This window comes from Thalia democratica, chromosome 2 (genome assembly GCF_965202585.1).
Source record: "Thalia democratica chromosome 2, ktThaDemo2.hap1.1, whole genome shotgun sequence".
Taxonomy (NCBI): Eukaryota; Metazoa; Chordata; class Thaliacea; order Salpida; family Salpidae; genus Thalia; species Thalia democratica.
This window is the reverse complement of record NC_139166.1, coordinates 61,253,014-61,270,335: the sequence shown is the minus strand read 5'-3', so window position 1 is coordinate 61,270,335 and position 17,322 is coordinate 61,253,014. Positions and strand designations below refer to the sequence as shown.

At 27.5% G+C, this 17,322-nt stretch overlaps 1 protein-coding gene across 1 annotated transcript; it reads right to left on the bottom strand.

Annotated features, from left to right (window-relative positions):
- Positions 1–2,041: 2,041 nt before the first annotated feature.
- On the bottom strand, positions 2,042–13,518 carry LOC145850007 (allene oxide synthase-lipoxygenase protein-like). The gene is made up of 15 exons (XM_082955141.1): positions 13,446–13,518; positions 12,214–12,418; positions 10,734–10,877; positions 8,741–8,845; positions 7,510–7,644; positions 7,347–7,443; positions 6,917–7,070; positions 6,366–6,626; positions 5,597–5,789; positions 5,282–5,362; positions 5,087–5,202; positions 4,698–4,817; positions 3,914–4,048; positions 3,258–3,359; positions 2,042–2,911 (listed from the first exon to the last, which is right to left on the bottom strand). The coding sequence occupies exons 1-15, from the start codon at positions 13,473–13,475 to the stop codon at positions 2,708–2,710; spliced, it is 2,082 nt and encodes a 693-aa protein (XP_082811267.1). The 5' UTR covers positions 13,476–13,518; the 3' UTR covers positions 2,042–2,707.
- Positions 13,519–17,322: the final 3,804 nt, after the last annotated feature.

The following is a 17,322-nucleotide window of genomic DNA, read 5'->3' as shown; positions in this document are numbered from 1 at the left end:
ATTGCGCTTTTGCTCGTACAAATTCTGAGTATAAGAAAATAATCTTTCAGAATTCACAGAAGATGATAGTGCAGTAAGATATTTCTTTGTAAAACTGGCAAGATGTGGGTATTTTGTCTTGTTTAAGTTCTACCAGTTTAAAACTTCATCCTCTTCAGTTTCTGCATTCAAATTTTTAGTAGCAAAAAACCTTTTATTTCTGCTTCAATTTCTTCATCATTAGAATCCTGTTGCTCGTCCTCCTGATTAGCCGTGTTTGATTCTATTTTAGATAAAGAATATTAAGTTGAACACTTCTTCGGATCAAAATTTACAAAGTGTCGTGTTTTTTGTTTCTCTGGTGGCAATATAGGAGAACCACCACCTTGATTAGCCTCGAAACAGATTTGCTTTTTATCATATAGTTTTAGCTTTTATATAATATAAAAATACCCTGCGTTTCCTTGTGTACCCTGAGTGTTTGGCAATCCTTGATTGCTATAATTAACAAAAGCTATAAACAAATTATCTTAAAATATATGGTTTTTTTTAACTATATTTCCACACTAAATACAGTAAAAAATTAGCCTAATAATTTATTTAATACTGTTGTATTTAAAGATATATAACAAATAAAAATTTTCAGTCTCCACTTATTGCTAAAGATAGGGTTGCCAAATGTCTTTGGCAAATTTTCTACAAGTTTTCAAAAAATTCTCCAGGTATTTAAAAATACACATTTTTGGTCTATTTTTAGTTTAATGTTTAATTTAAGGTTAAAAACTGTGTTAAATTGTATAAAAACATTTAAAAGATACTGTAAACCTACTTTAAAAATACATTTTAATAATGAAAAATGTGATGATGACAAATTTTTTTTATCTTTATGGAAGATTTCTTATGTCAAACCAAAGTTTTACTATTTAACATGTAAAAATTGTTTAAAATTTTAGGTTTTTTAGTAATTTTTTTTCTCAAATTCCAGATTTTTCCAGGTTTTCTAGTCTAAACTTTCAAATTTCAGGCAACCCTGTAAAGAGAATGATATAACTTCAACTATTTTAAGATTTTGTTTTCATAACAATTTTCACTCCAACAAATAGGACATCAAATAAAATAAAAGTTTATTAAAAACCTGTGAGCTATTGATGTTGGTGGGCTAACATCCAAAGTCTCAGCTGGGTCTGGTTGACTGTATGTGGGTAGATTGTCAACCTGACCTTTTTGCTAACGGGTTTCCTGCAGATGGGGTGACTTTCTAGCACGTTTGTGCTTAGCACCCTCTGCGGGCAGCTTGGTATTTGTATTTTTTAAACTGGACGTAATAAATATAAAATGCTACTATACTTAATTATTATAATGTATCAGTTAGTTTTATACAACAACGCTAAAGACTATTCTAGACTACTTTATATAATTTAGGCAAGATAGTTTTGGTGATGTATATATTATACAAAAGAACCACACGACACTTTTACAAAACTTTCTACTCAAAAAATATATAAGCCGTTTTAAAACTTTTACAAATTACCAGGAAAAAGTTGTTTGGTGAAATCTTGCATCATTGCTTTTAAGCCTTATTTCTCATATTGGCAGCAAGCTCTAAATATTCTCATAATATTCTGAGTTCAACAATGAATAATGCAAGTAGTTGCAGCAGTTTATTAAAAATTAGTTAAAACTTTATTGTTAGCAGATTTATTTTCTTTTGAACATTGTCTCTAAAATAAAATATTAAAATCTTGGAAGTTATAATATATATTTCATAAATTAAATTAAATAAATAATAAAATACTAACAAAAAATATATAGCTAAAAGTATGCAAGCATCTGCTTTAAAGTTACATACTTAAGTTTCAATTTTTCTCTTTGTATAAATAATGCAGCAGTTCATTAGAACGTGCAAACATAAAAAACTAAACATATGATGAATAAATTAGAGCGGTTATCCAAAAAGCTGAGATTAAACCTTTTAACTAAGTACTTTAACATTATTTTAGATTTTAACAAAAATAAAATATCGTTGTTTTTATACTGTATGCAAAACTCTCAATAAAACTAATAAGGCTTTTATAAGTGTAAGTAGCCATTTTTTATCGACTAAAGCGTGAAATCATTAACTATTTTTTTTATTTCATTTAACTTTTGACAAACAACTAAGTAAAATTCAAAAAGGTTAAAGTTGTCTACCAAATCCAAAATTTCGGATTTTGCCGAATCCGAATCTTATTTTTAAATTAGGATTCGGCCGAATCCGTGTCCGAATGTTGAATTCGATAGATCACTATAAAATATGAATAAAAACAAAAGTAATTGTAGATTGTTAAAAGGCAAAACAGTTGTAATATTTGTATTATTAATAATGTTATGATAAATCGTTTACAATAAGAAATGGTGTTAAATCTAAAAAAATAAAAACACTTTTATGTAAAATAAGTTAAGAAAAAAGAGATGTAAGTGGCATTTTTTAAATAAAAGTATTTAAGTAATTTACATGGTTTTTTAGTGCATTTAATTTATTTATACAGCTCATCGTTTTAATGTTTTAAATACAGTGTCATCATGTATAAAAGGTAAATTGAAAACAAAGATTTAATTTACAAAAAATAGTTCTCTTATTTTCTTTAAAACTTATGTTGATTGAAAATATACTTTAGAGAGTTTACAGCTTAAATGCAGTATCCATTTAAAACTTTTTTCTAGTTGAAATTTCATACAAAGCGCATGACTAGATGGCGATGCTCTTGGGAACTCTCGAAGGTTCCATGTAAAAATACTCCACTGTGATCTTGCTGTTCATCAGTTCAATCTCCTCGTCCAACTTCTTCAGCTGCTCCTGATACTTGTCTATCAGCTTGTTCTCCTCCTTACCGTAGAACCACACCTCCCCGTGACGGTCCTCCTCCGGCCGCGACTCGTCGTCCAAATATACCTGCGAAAAACTTTATTTGTAAATATACCTGTGAATATTTGTATAAATATAATTGCAAAAAAGTCGTAAATAGCTTAATCAAAAGTTGCAGGCTTAGTCTTTTTATGATTACCTTTTACTCTAAATGAATTAGATTGCATACTTTGAAGAAACAATATAACATTTGGAAAAACTATAGTTACTAAAACCCAAGCATATTTTAAAAGTATAGGTTAGTATTTTCAGTAAAAATGAACATTGCATGCGCACAGTCTTTATTGTAGGAAAATTCATTTAAACAAACATAAAAAATCAAGACAAACGTAATATTTTGACTGTTTATAAATAAAACCAATAATTAAATAACCTCAACTCTTGAGTATTTTGACAAAGCGTAGACAATACCAACAACAAAAGCTGTTTGCCTTATGCTTGGTAGAGAATCTAATACCCTTTTTAGGTCGATCTCCTGTAAATTTCTTATGTTAAAGTTCAACATACCACAATAAGTTAAGTTTTTATAGCTCAAAATTAAAAAGTTGGTTCATAATATATAAGTTGTTTTATATTCAAGCTCTGAATAAAGTTTAGCCTTTGTTAAATTTTTTTTTAAGTAGTTTGTAAAAATAAATAATTTAATAGACGTTTAAAATATAATTTATCACAACACTTGATAATGTTTATACAATTATTAAATTTGTAAATATTTAATAATCATTTATTAAATTTATTAGATATCTAAAATACTAAACACTAAATCTAACACTCTCTTTAAGTTGACTTCCTGTTAAAAGTTAATGTTGAAATGTTTTTACTAGCTCTTCCTTAAAAATTTATTAAATTTTTTTCTGTTAAAATTATTGATTAAATTTTGGCCTTACAAAATCTTTATTAAAGTGATTTTTATGAGAAAATTCATTTTTTTTAAGCTAGTAATGTTTTTACCACATAACTTGACTGTGAACAAAAAATTTAAATACATATTGTTATTATGATAGCAAATAAAAAACAAACAACACGTACTTCGGTGTTTTTAGGGCAGTCCATTCTCATAATGGAAGGACAGTTGGGTGCAAACTTGTAAGTTTCGTATTGAGCAAAATTGACTGCAGAATGCTGAGCAGAACTTGTTGCTATCACTATCGTGAAAATCTCTATCTGTTTTGTATTTAAATTAAAAACGTTCAAACCATAGCCAAATAAACTTATTTGACCAAAATAGGACTTAATTATATAAATCATTTTTTCAGAGTTGTATGTCATGTGACCTTTTGACCTTTTACAAACTTTTTTAGCCTATTTATTCTGTCAAGTTTTATAAAGATTTATTTCATACAAATGTTTGTTTGGTTTAAAATTATTTGGGAATTCTTCTGAAATTACCAGTAAAACTTATTAATATTTTGATAATTAAAGTTTTAATAATCTAGAGTTAGTAGTAACTATTTTTTTAAAGAAGTATACATTTTTATAGAACTTTACGATCATTATTTTATTAGACTTAAATTTTTTTTTTTTTTAATTGGTTTACGTGTAGTTAAAATAAGTAAACAACCTAATAAAAAATGTTTTTATAAAAAAAACTATTATCGTATATTTTTTCAAATCACTTTCTTATAAATTAGACATATACAAGTATATTTCTTCGAATATTTATCAATTTTTAAAATAAGGCCCCTAAGAATTAATTAAGAAAACTACAATTGTCAAAATTTGATTTTTTGGTATTATTAATTGTCATGTAGCCACTACAAGAAGCCTCTATTAACCAAATAAGTCAATCTATATATTTATAACATATTCGTACCAGTTTTTGTTTGGTTTCGATTTTATCGGGCATTCCCCTGAAATTACCGTCTTCCCACCCGAAAGCCTCATGCGCCATCTCGTGGGCGAAACTTTGAATTTCCACATCGTCCAACACGTCCTGTGGGCTTTAAGAGTTGAAGGTATTTGTGGTTTTAATAAGAAATATAATTTTTACCCTATTTCTCATACTTTTAAACATTGTAAAGATAATGTAACTAACTAAACAATGTGCTCTTTTACGCAGTAGTTTAAGTTTTTATTTTCTTTACCAATCTGTCAGCTAGGATTGAATTTTAGTTTAAGAAAATTAATAAAAATAATTGTATAGGAAAAATTGTACAAAAACAAACGTTAAAAAGAATATCCTTTTAGAAGTATTAGGCTTACCTGGTCAGAGTTGTAGTACAAATTCACAAAGTCCGTCACATGATCTTCAACTATTTTCCATATTTTCAGAGTGTACTGTCCGTAATAATAGTGCGGAATTTTTTCAGGATGAACCCCTGTATTTAACATCAAAAGTTAGTTATAGGAATTTAAAAAAATCAGATCGTCATAGCATTAATAAACAAAACTTCATACCATTTTTTTCAAAGACTTTTGGCACGTTCAAGTCTTGAATGTTGTAAGTTTTATAGTGTGCTAATAACATTGATGTTGCATCTGGTATAAAAAATATTGTCAAAATAAAATTATTTCTATTAAAGTAATTATTTTTTCAATGAGTTGTTCTTTGTTTTTTTAATATTATCATCAGCTTAGCTTTTGTAGTTAGGAAAATAAGTTAAACTGTGATACTTTCAAAACAAAGTTATTATAAATTTTATTCAAAAAAAAATAAAAATTAGATTTTTTTTTAAAGTATTAAGAAAAACTTTTACAAAATCATTAGCTAACCAATGGAAACGCCGGAAGCCATCAGTGAAGTTGGCGGGATCAATGCCTCTCTCGCCAATGCGCCCATGGCAGCCACTGTTCTCACGTGGGGGCGCAACAACTTGTACATGGGGTGCGCCTGCGACAACGTCCTGAATATTCCCACCTGAAATGCCTCAATGGTGGCGTGCGTCATCGAGTAGTGAATTATCCACTGTGGAAGGGATCAGAATGGTTATCAGTTTTAAAACAGCTAACTGATGTACTTGAAACAAAGCTTACTTAAAACTAAGTTTATAACTCACTGAAAATTATAAGCTTTAAGTCAATTTTAGATATTTTTATTTCGATACTTTTATCTAAAAATTGTTTAAAAAGTTTTGGCTTTGAATTTAAAGTCAAAATATTTTTTAAGTTATTAAAATCTGTACAACAAAGACAAAAGCTTAGTACTGATTTGTAATTTTATAGATAAAAGTTTAAACTCTTTATAAGTTCTTGAAGATTTTTATGAGTATCAATTTTATACAATATTTTTCTTAACTAGATCAGGGGTCGGTAAATTACGGCCGATGAACGGTAAAAGTGCTGCCCTTAAGTTGTCATTATGTATGCTTAAACTTGAGTTTATATGTAGAACATTTTGGCTAAAAGAATCTTACTTAACAAAACTTACAAATTTTTAGCGTTTCCTATATAAACTTTAGTTTAACTTAGTGTTAGATTAACACAAACTACCAAACACCTAACACTTAAAAAAACAGTAAAAAATTTCCAAACTACTTTAAACCTCGTAGATGGAAAACGAAGCGTTCCTGTAGTACATTTTTGCCAGCAGCCACTTCAGGCTGCCGTCAGAAGTGAACAGGTAATCCCTGTCGTTGGGCTTCAACTGAATGGCGATGGGAACGAAGCCCAATGTCGGGTTCACGTGGAAGAGGCATGTGGCCGGAGCAACTTTGCACGGATCGCCGTTTTCCAGCTTCGTGTAAATCAGCTTCTTGTCTTCGGAGTAGTATGAGCTGAAGTCGGATATGAACAGTTTTCCCGCCTTTTTTTATATAACAGGAGTAAGAAATTATCATTTTTGTTTTACCTGCTCTTTTACGTAATATTTTAATTTTAAAAATATTAAAATGACAAAATAAAGTATTGAGTAAGGTAAAAATTAAACTTAAGTACAACCAAAGAGAGCTAGAGCAAAAATTTTAATTTTCAAGAAAAAAGTATATTTATGATTTTGAAAAATAATCAAAGACAATTTGTATATAGCACAATTTTTTTTATAATAAAAAGTAAAAATTTGAAGCTTGTAGTTTTAATAAGTATAAAGAAAATAACAGCAATTTGGCTGTCAATGGTTTCTCCCCCCAAGAGATCTTTCACATCTTCATCTGTCACTTTGAAATGATCAGGAATTTCTTTGCACTCCTTAAACATGAAAGATGCGGCGCTTGTAAGCATTTGTTGGCCCATACCTTGGTCCGTGTCCCAACTGCAACATAATTTATTCGAGAATTTTAATAATAAAACATCTCTGAATATATAAGCAAAAAAATAATTAAATTATTTATATAATATAAATCTCATTATCTAAATTCAAATAATAACATCGATATGACAAATTAAAAAAAAAGTGAGATTAAGTGCTTCTCTAATTTATAGCTAGTTAACATTCTACTTTAAGTAAAAAAAATCGAAGTTACAAACTTTGAAGTGAAACTTCCTAAAGTAGCTTTTTTTGGTTATTTTTTTTTAAATTAAAACCAACCCAACTAAAAAGTCGTTGGTTTGCTGAGCGCCGTGCCGGTCGAGAAACTTGTGCACCTTGTGGTAGTCATCGAGCGTGTGGATTTTCGTTGCGAACGCTGAAATTAGCTGAATTATCAAAAACTTTACTAACACCAAGTGAACTTGTGTCAAGAAAAAATTACCGAAAACTTTCTTGACGGCCGTCGGGACGACTCCCTCCAGTCCGAACTCGGCAAAGTCCAAGAACCTGAAATGGGACTTTTGCAGGCCGAGAGGAAGATCGGCGTAACTCGCCGCGTCGATCCATCTCATCTGGCCTGCGTTTTGATAAAAAAAATATTTTTTTAATTGTCAATGACTGCGTTGCAAACGCACTAAAGAAACAAACGTTATGCGTCTAAACTGAATAAAAGTTGAGGTTTTTTTAAGATAATTGTTATAAATTAAAAGAATAATCGGAAGAAAACAAACCATAAAAGGTTTAGAAAGCTTTTTTTAAGTTGAATCAGTAAATAAAAATATGCTTGAATTTCTTAGTATCTTTTGTTTACTATGCTGGCTTTAAAGGTAAACGAAGTATGTAACTTATCTAAAGAAAACCACAAGAAATAGTTCAAGTTGTGTATTTGTAGGTATAAGATACAGATAAATAAAAAATTAAAAAATTATATATTTAAAACGTTTGTTTATTTTGAAAGTACTTTGCAACGTTTATGATTATTTTTATCTGTTAAATTTAGGGCAAATAGTTGTTTTTAACAATAATAATTTTTTTAAAAACAAAACCTTGTTAGATTTCAAAACGAATCACAACTTTTTTTGTTAATATCATGTCCGTCCATTAAACCGATTCAGATTTTTGAGCAATAACTTTCAAGACTTAAACTTACGCCATAATTACAAAAATTAAAAAGGATGGAAGTTTTATAGCAAGTATCGGCAAACCGAAGCTCGCGATTTACTTTCCACTTAGAGAAATACTTTTTTTCAAACATAAAAAATAAAATTTATTGTTTTCAATTAGCATACTAAGCTGCCAATAGTTTGTTTTCGCATGTTTTATCGCGTTGACAGTTTGAATCAGTATTTGTTTTATTCTTCACTACAATTTTTTCGCACAAATGCAGCATGCCGCACGATTTTCTCTTTACTTGAGGACCGCGAGCGACTTTTTATTGATGTTTTTTTTATAAAGGGGCTGCCCACCTTGTGTAGAGGACGGTGGTAAAATGTTGTAAGTTGTACTGTTCTAGTTTGCTTTTAGGAAAAATGTCAACCGAGTGTATACGACTAAGGTTTCATTTTTAATACGATTCAAGCTGTAGTTTTTTACGGGCTTCATATATTTACAAGAACAATTAATCTAATATTTAAGCACTTCACATTGTTGAAAGTGTTATTAAAACAACCCACCTTTAGCAGCTACTTCGTCCGTCGTCCACCTGACTATTTCCCTGACTTGGTTGAGTTGTGTGGCCCTGACCAGTTTCGTGTCCCCTTCGTTCTGTGGAAGACGGCCTTAAATTGTACACGTTAAATGACCTTAACTGTAATTGCGGTTGTTTTTATAAAGTAGATTTTACTTAGTTGGTGAATATAAAAACAATCATTATATTGCAGATTAAGCAGGCAGGCAAAGCAGATATAACAAAGTTCAACATAAGCAAACATATCATGACAATAATATTATGCTTGGCTTTATTTCAGCAACAGTGTTTTTTCTAAAAGACGGCTAGTCAGATTATAACAAAGCTTTTTTAAACACAAAAGTTTGGCGATATTTCATTCAACGAAACATTGTTGTTAAAACAAAGTCATGTTTTGTTATTCTTATAAAAACACCAAACTAATAAAAATGTAAAAGTATTATTTTATTTCTATTGTAATAAAATGTGAGTTATTAAACTTTTTTAAGATAGTAATAAATATTTTTGTAGCCGAAACTTAAAGTTAAACAAATTTTGTAAACTTCTTATACAAAGTTTTTTATGAACGAACGGTTTTAAAACGAACATTATTTACAATGAATTCTAACTTAAAGAATATTTTTAAAAAATAAATTAGTTTTCTAAGTATAAAAGCAAACTTAGAAATTGAAGGCAATAATATGTATAAAATATTCCTTAAGTTATTTTCTGCTGAACTAATGCTAGTAAAAACAATTTAAAACAAAAATATAATTTAAAACACTTCAACACTTTAATGACATCGACAGTAATATTTTCAATAAAACCAGTCAAGCATTACACACGATGTTTAGCCCTAGACAAGTATATTTTCAATAAAGAAATATTTTATAGCAGGGGCGTAGCGTGGGGAGGGACACTGGCGCATGCGTGCCACCCAAAAAAATAAAAATGTAAAAAAAAGAGAATGTAATATCTTTATCCTTTATAATTTATTTTTTCTGCTTAATTTGCCTTTTTTCAACTATGTTTATCTAGTATTCAAAAAGTTAAACGAAATTTTGAATACCAATTAGTGACAAGTTAGGAAAGTAAATGTTATTACTCAATATACTGATTCGGTGCGTAATTGCAAATGCGCACCGATGTTGATGAAAAACTCCATAAGGAAAAAATTTATAAGTTCATTAACTTCATAAGAATTTAGACTCAAAAAGTACGCAATTAATATAGCGCACCGCTGTAGTATAACCTTATGGCAGATTATTTTTCTACAAAAAGTTTACAAAAATACGTCACGCTTAAAGAAAAATTAAACAATTTTTTTTATGCTACATTGTTAAGACTACTGCTAGTTTTCTGAACTTTATTTTTGTAAACATACAAGATAAGCGTGTCGGCCTATGAGAAAGAAACTTTGTTTGTGATTTTTATTTTAAACAAATACAATCAAATGAATTAAATCTAAAAAGTATACTTTTAAATATTTTACAAAGTTGTAATAAACTGTAATAACAGTTATAAAGTTGGTCTATTTTAACTTCTGTGTAATTTTGTTAAAATTATGTGCAATGAGATGTAGTTATCACTGTTGTATTGTATATTAAAGAGAATGATATTTTTTCGAAAAAAAAAACGGATAATTTCGTTTTATTGAATATATTAATTTTTAAAGATATTAAGTTTACTATAAGTAATAAAAACAATTTTTATTTAGTAAGTTTACATTTTTGCAAGTATAAGTAGTTCTAATGAAATTTATACTTTTATTTAATTGTTTAATTTTGTAATATATAAATGTTTTTTAAAACAATTAACGAACTTATTTTACTTAATAAATTTATTTCAATTAAATTATTTATAAAAAGTTTTTTTATAGCTAATTACAAAAGTTTTAATTTAGAGGATTTTTGAGAAAAAAAAATGCGCACCCCCTGACCAAAATACCACGCTACGCCACTGGTTTATAGCATTCCAAACGATCGTATACTATAACTCACTTGTGTGACTGAAAACCGCAAATTCTGTTGCTATAATGGAATACACCGGGTAAACTCGCGACCAAGCCTCGTTGGTGTCTGTTGCATTTTTCTGGCTTATTGTGACCAGCTCGCAAAACCATGGTTTACTTTTCTTTGTTTTTTCTTAATTGTTATTTTTCATTTGTTAGTTGTTGTGAATTAAATATTTGAATATTTTTTTTAGTAATATTGTTTTTATAATACTAGGTAAAAATACTTAAACATGTAACTATATTTTAGGCATGAGTTTTATAACTTTTATTAGTTTTAACTTATATATAAAACACTTTAAAACTGACTAAAATTATAAAAGTTTTCTGTAGTTCAGTTGAATAATTCTATTTGATTTTTTTATTGAAAGTCTACAGGGAAACTTAAGTTAAGGCACTTGAAGCAGATTTAAGTACTTTTTGTTTTGCGTTTTACATTCAAGTTTTTAAATTTTCAAACTAACAAAATTTTAAGCGAGCGTAACTTAAATAACGCTTCATATAATCAACACAACAAACAAAAATACGTATTTATAACATTATCTTTGGTTTTGTAAAGCATAAGAGTTACATTTTTCTACTTAAAAATTTAAACGTTAAAGAGTTTAAAATCAAAAAAATGGCGAAAAACTTAAAAAAAAATCATTAAATTAATACAGAAAAAAAGTAGATAAGTTTAAGACAAAAAGCCGCTAAATTAGCCTACGGACGTTTAACCGATAACGACTGAAAAAATACGCCTTATCTTTATTTAGACGTACGATACTAAGGTTTTGTCTCGGTAAGCTTTGGAATTTTATAAAACTTGTTTATCCAGAATAATTTTAAACCTATGTAATAAAATTGAAGATATCAAACAGTTTTTAAGTTATTAAAACGTGAAAAGTTTTTGAAGCTTTTATAACTTTAATTCAAAATCCTTTTATAAGATTGTTTTTGACTAAACGTATGTAAACGAGGTTGGTTTATTCGAGCAAAAAACTTTGCGACGACGGATTTTTACTGTACTGGCAGTTTTTCTAGCATATTTTAGTTAGTAACAAAAATAGTAATATTAAGAAAATAAATACTATCAATTAAAGAAAAAAAATCAGGGATTAGCGACGTTGATAATGTGCCCCGTTGGAGATAATGAAGTAATGAGGCGATATCTAATAAAAAAACTAGTTCTTAAAATTCTGTCAAGTTGCCAATTATTTAAACGTTCTGCAGAAACCCTGTGTTAGATAAACAAACTGTGACAACAAAAAAAAAATCTTTACCTTTCGCAATGTTAATTTAAAAGCGTGTTTTAGGTTTTAAAGTATTTTTTTTCTACACATACACGTAAATTTGATTATTTAATTTGAGGAAAAATACTATTATAAGCGAAAAAAAATTGTTTACTGCTGCGAGTAGCTTTTTGCAGCAATAATTAGTTATACAACAAGCTTAAGAAAAACACATTTATACAAACCAATCAAACAAACTCAGTTTGAAGTAGTCTGGTATTCCGACGTTTTCGGTTCTTATCACCCACTTTCCCTCCATACCCGGTTTGAACCGGCTTCCTTTGAATATTGCCTCCAACTTGGGCGTCTCCAGCTCCACCCAATCCGTGTCCTTGCCGTCTCCGTGGAGCTGGATGAAGAAGTCGACGAAGTTGGGAGAGAGGTCAGGGTGCTTGTCGGAAGTCTGGAAACTTATTTTGTTAACATTAAGTTTTGATGCTACCAAATACAGTTCAAACAAATCGCGTTTTTTTAAAGGCTAAAAATTTTTGATCATGTAATTTCATAAACAAAAAATTAAGTTACACAAAGTCAAAGAGAAATTACTGAACGTAATTTTTTTTTTCTATTTTATATATAGATGAGTAAGTTTAAGTAAATCAGAAATCTAAAATTTTTTTCCACCATTAAAATCTTAACGCATATTAAACAGTTTACTTTGTTTTTTATTTTCTTTGAACAAAATTATTCAAAATTTTTATCTTATTTTGTGATTATTTACGTCTTAAAACTTTTAGGCATTGGAAAATGCTGCATAGTATTTAAACTATACTTAATAGTTTTTACTTTTTCATCAAAATAAATCACAAAAAAACTAAGCTTTTAATATTTTCATTAACATTTTTATTTTATTTTAGACAAATATATTAAACATCTCTTTGTGAATTTGGTTTACTAATAGTGTACTTCTACATGTTTCTGAAAGCTAAAACACCCAAGAAAAAACATTCAAGAAGCTACAAATATTCAAAAAAATACAGTATTTTAAAACTAAACTAAGGTCTAAATAATAGCCCTCAAGTACTAATTTACAACTGAAATTATTTTAAACTTATATATTTCATTTATCGTAAGGGTAGCAGTTTAAATAAATGAAATAATTAAATAAATGCTTTCTATAAAAATGCTGTTTCTGGGGATGGTCCCCATGTACACTTTGGTGTTATAATATCGTGTTGAACAGATAAAAATATTCATTTTGAAAAACTTGGTCTACTTTTTTAGATAAAATAACGCTTGATTTGATAGTTTAAATTAAGCATTATAATATAAAAATAACTTCAAGTGTAACTAAAAATAAAAAGAATAAAGTGTAAAAAGCAACTGTTTTAATTAGACAATCTAAAACTAATTTGATTTAAATCTATAAATACATCAGATTAAGTTTTTAAATGACCAAAAAGAAACAATATCGATCGAACTAAACTAACTTTTATAATTACTTCATATTCCGTAGACATTATTTTGTTGCTTAAAACCAAAACAAAAGTAGAAACTAACTTTAACTCTAAAAAACAACACAAAGCTATTTTGAGGAGCTTTTAATCGAAAACTTTTAATAAAGTTTAATATTTTTAGTCACCAATCATATTATGCTTAATTTACTCATGTATACAAAGTTTGAAATGTAAGTTAAAGCAACTATTTTCTTTAAACATGACTAATTAAAAGACTAATACCAGGTTACATAAAAATATTTTTGTAGTTTTGACACATAAATTGATAAAATGTATGTACCGTGTATTTTTTATTAAATATATGTAATCTGTTCTTTTTTGTTTACAACTATAAATAATAAGTAAAATAATGATAATTTTATACAAAAGTAAAGTTATCAAGTCTTTTAAAATGTTTTAAGCATGTTTTAAAATCATTTTTATCAAATATTACGTTTATAAATTAAGCACGTTGTATATCATAAAAACTTTTAGAAATAAACTTTAAGACTTTAAAACGAGTTTGATAGAGTTTGTATAAAGTAACAAATATTTTATTTATACTTGTAGTGTAGACAAAAAAAAAGATATTTTTCGTGCTAAAAGCATAACTGTTCGTCAAACTATTTCATTAGATGGCAAATAAAAAATAAACACAGCTTGATAAACAAAAAAACCTTTATGATTAAGGTAAATATAAGTAACTAATATAAATTGCTGTGCTTTGTATACAAAGTAGAGAGAACTTTGAAACAAGTTGAAACCAAGCAGAGAAGTTGTAAAAAAATATTGTAAAACGTTATGTCTGAAACATTTAAAACCTAACTAAAGTAACAACTATTGTTTTACTAGTATACAAAACTACTCAAAACTTTAAATTAGATTGCCCAAGTATTTGAGTATCAATTCTAAATAGTTAAGCTTACATTATAGTAAACATATCATTACTTTTTTACCGTAGATTTTTTCAACAACTATCTACTTAAATTAACAAACAAAATATATTTATTTTTATATTAAATCAAAAACAATTTTTATGAGAACATATAGAAATTTTTGAAATATTTTTCTAAATCTAGTGTCAAAATAAAAAAATTTAATCATATTAAATAAAATATTGAAGAAAATAATCATAACAACTTTTTTTTTTTTTTTCATATATTTTCTAACCAGCTCAGCTAAACTCATTATAAACTCAGCTTCTTACAAAAACGAAATGGATTTATATATGGTTTATACAGAGGCATGCTAACTTTGTTTGGAATTAGCTTTAGGCTGTCGCGCGAATTGAGGAGTTTTTTTTCTCATAACAATTCTAACGCCTTAAAATAACACACATAACTTTTAGTAAAAACAATTAAATGATATGAAACAAATACAAAGAAATAGCTTCGTAACTATCAATTTATAATAACTTTTCGGATATCTAAAGAACTTTGTTTTAAATGGAGTTCGCAAGCTTACTATTGAAAAGCCTATAAAGTTTCTAAAATAAAAAACTTATACGTAGTGCTAAAATCGACGTGAACATAACATACTATTCAAATTGAACTAGTTGAATTTATTTAAAATGACTGCATTGACTTATTAAACTTTGCTATTTTGATTAGTATTAAAGTTTCCTTTAGTTTTTATGCTTTCTTCTGTGAAGTATATTTTTTTAAATATAATCTATGACAATTGAACTAAATTCTAGATAAAGTTGTTTTAAAAGTCTGCTAACTTTGCAAACAAAAGCTTTCGGGCGTCGCGAACGTTGGGGAGTTTATTTTCTCTCATAACAAACCAAACACTTTGACGAAATACGCACGACCTTTGGGACAAATGTTTGAATCATAAAAAGCCAGCGTGCAAGTAAATACTTTTACGTTTATCAACTTTAATTTTAACTTTTTTATAATAATAGAAATTTTTTAAGTTCAATTAATTGTTTAAAAATTTTCTTTTATGACATTGTCGTGTCGATGCAAAATAATATCTGCACACAAATAGTTTCATGTGTTATTTTATTATTATTTACTGCTTATTTCAAACAACTTTAAATAACAATAACTTTTTTGTTTGGTATGCTATTTGCTGGTATAGTAAAATTCAGTTTGTGTGAGGTTTTCAGATTTTAGCTTTAAATTAACTTAACATATTTTATAATAACAAAAGTAATAAACCTTTTTCAGGTTTTAGGTAACCACTTTAAAAAATACTCAATACATACATTAAAAGTATGCTAGCTTTCAATCACGCTTTAGTTAACTAATTTCACGCACATTCCTATGTGAAAACAAAACGTTATTTTTATACGATGACTTCATGTAACGACTTAAAGGTGGTACTACCCTGTGGTTACTTTCACGGGAAAACCCAACCATAAAGCCACACATCTTTTAAACTATAGTACGGAAAAATTTAAGCGGGAGAACCCAAACATAAAACGACATGTTTTTACTTTTAGTACGGAGGAATTTTAGCGGTAAAACCCAACCATAAAGCTACACCTTTATTTTATTTTAGTACGGAGAAATTTTAGCGGGAGAACACAAAAATCAAGCCACATGTTTTTACTTTTAGTAGGGAAAAATGTTTTAGGCGAAAACTAAACTTCTATATTAAAAAGTCAATGCCTTAAACACTTTACGTTGTAATGTAGGTTTTTGGCGCTTATACTTTAGAAAATTTTAGTACTCTAAAAACTAAGTTATATAAAAGACTTTGAATAATTTTGATAGACTAAGTAACGATTTGTCTAAATGGAAAAAACTAATACAAGTCCATTATTTAAAGCTTATTTAAAATTAAAACAAGTAAAAAGTTTTTTTTTCAGATTTAGAATAATAAAGTAAATAAACTAAAACAAATAGTTAATTTTGCTAACACAAATCTAGCTTGCCGCAAGCCTACAATTCTAATCAAATTTCTCTCGCAAACTAAATAAATAAACAAAATTCAACTAAACTAACACTTTTATTCTTTTCGTACTCGTTTTAGTAACTTTCTAGTTTTTTTTATACTTACAAATAGAATACAAAACAATATAAAATTTTATTTTTACACTAATAACTGAGCTTTTGGAAGCATTTACAAATTTCATGACTAAGCTTTGACTAAAGTACAAATTAATTTTTTTTTTTACTAAATTTTTTTTACTTTTTTTAAAGTTTATTTTATCCATGTATAAAAACAATTGTTTTTCAGTCAAATGAATTATTTTACTGAAAGTGTTCGTTGCTAATGAAATATGAACACCTTACAATGTCAATGTAAGGTTATCGTACACTAGTAAAAAGCAAAAATAACACTTTATGCACTAAAAATATTTACTATAATAACTTATTTATATCCACAAAATAGTTGTAAAGTTCTATATAACAGTAAAAACTACGTTTAAGGATTTAAAGTTATTAAACTTTTAACACTCGTACTGAGAACAGTTTACCTTGTGTTATTTGTTTTCATAAAACTTTGCTGTTCTTTTTGGTTTAAACCTAAAACTTAAGTGTCTAAATAAAGTTAAACTATTTAATTGTTAGATGAAATTCAACATTTGTTTTATTTTCAATTATTTCTACTCTATATATTAAAAACACAAACACATAAATTTACTATTTTTGCACTGAATTTGTAGAGGCACTGATGGCAACGACCATATTTTATGAGCAGCTCACGTTTTAGCTCAGTAAAATAATGTTTTCAACTATAAAAAACAAAGTATTTGTACATGGATAAATTAAACTTTAAAAACTAGGTGACAAAAAGCAGAGTTTTTTTATTACTTTATTGAAAGTTTATTTGAAATTGTATATTTATACTAATTTGCTTATATACAAGCATTTATAGCAAAAACGTATTGTTTTTTTAACTCAAATATTTTTTTAGC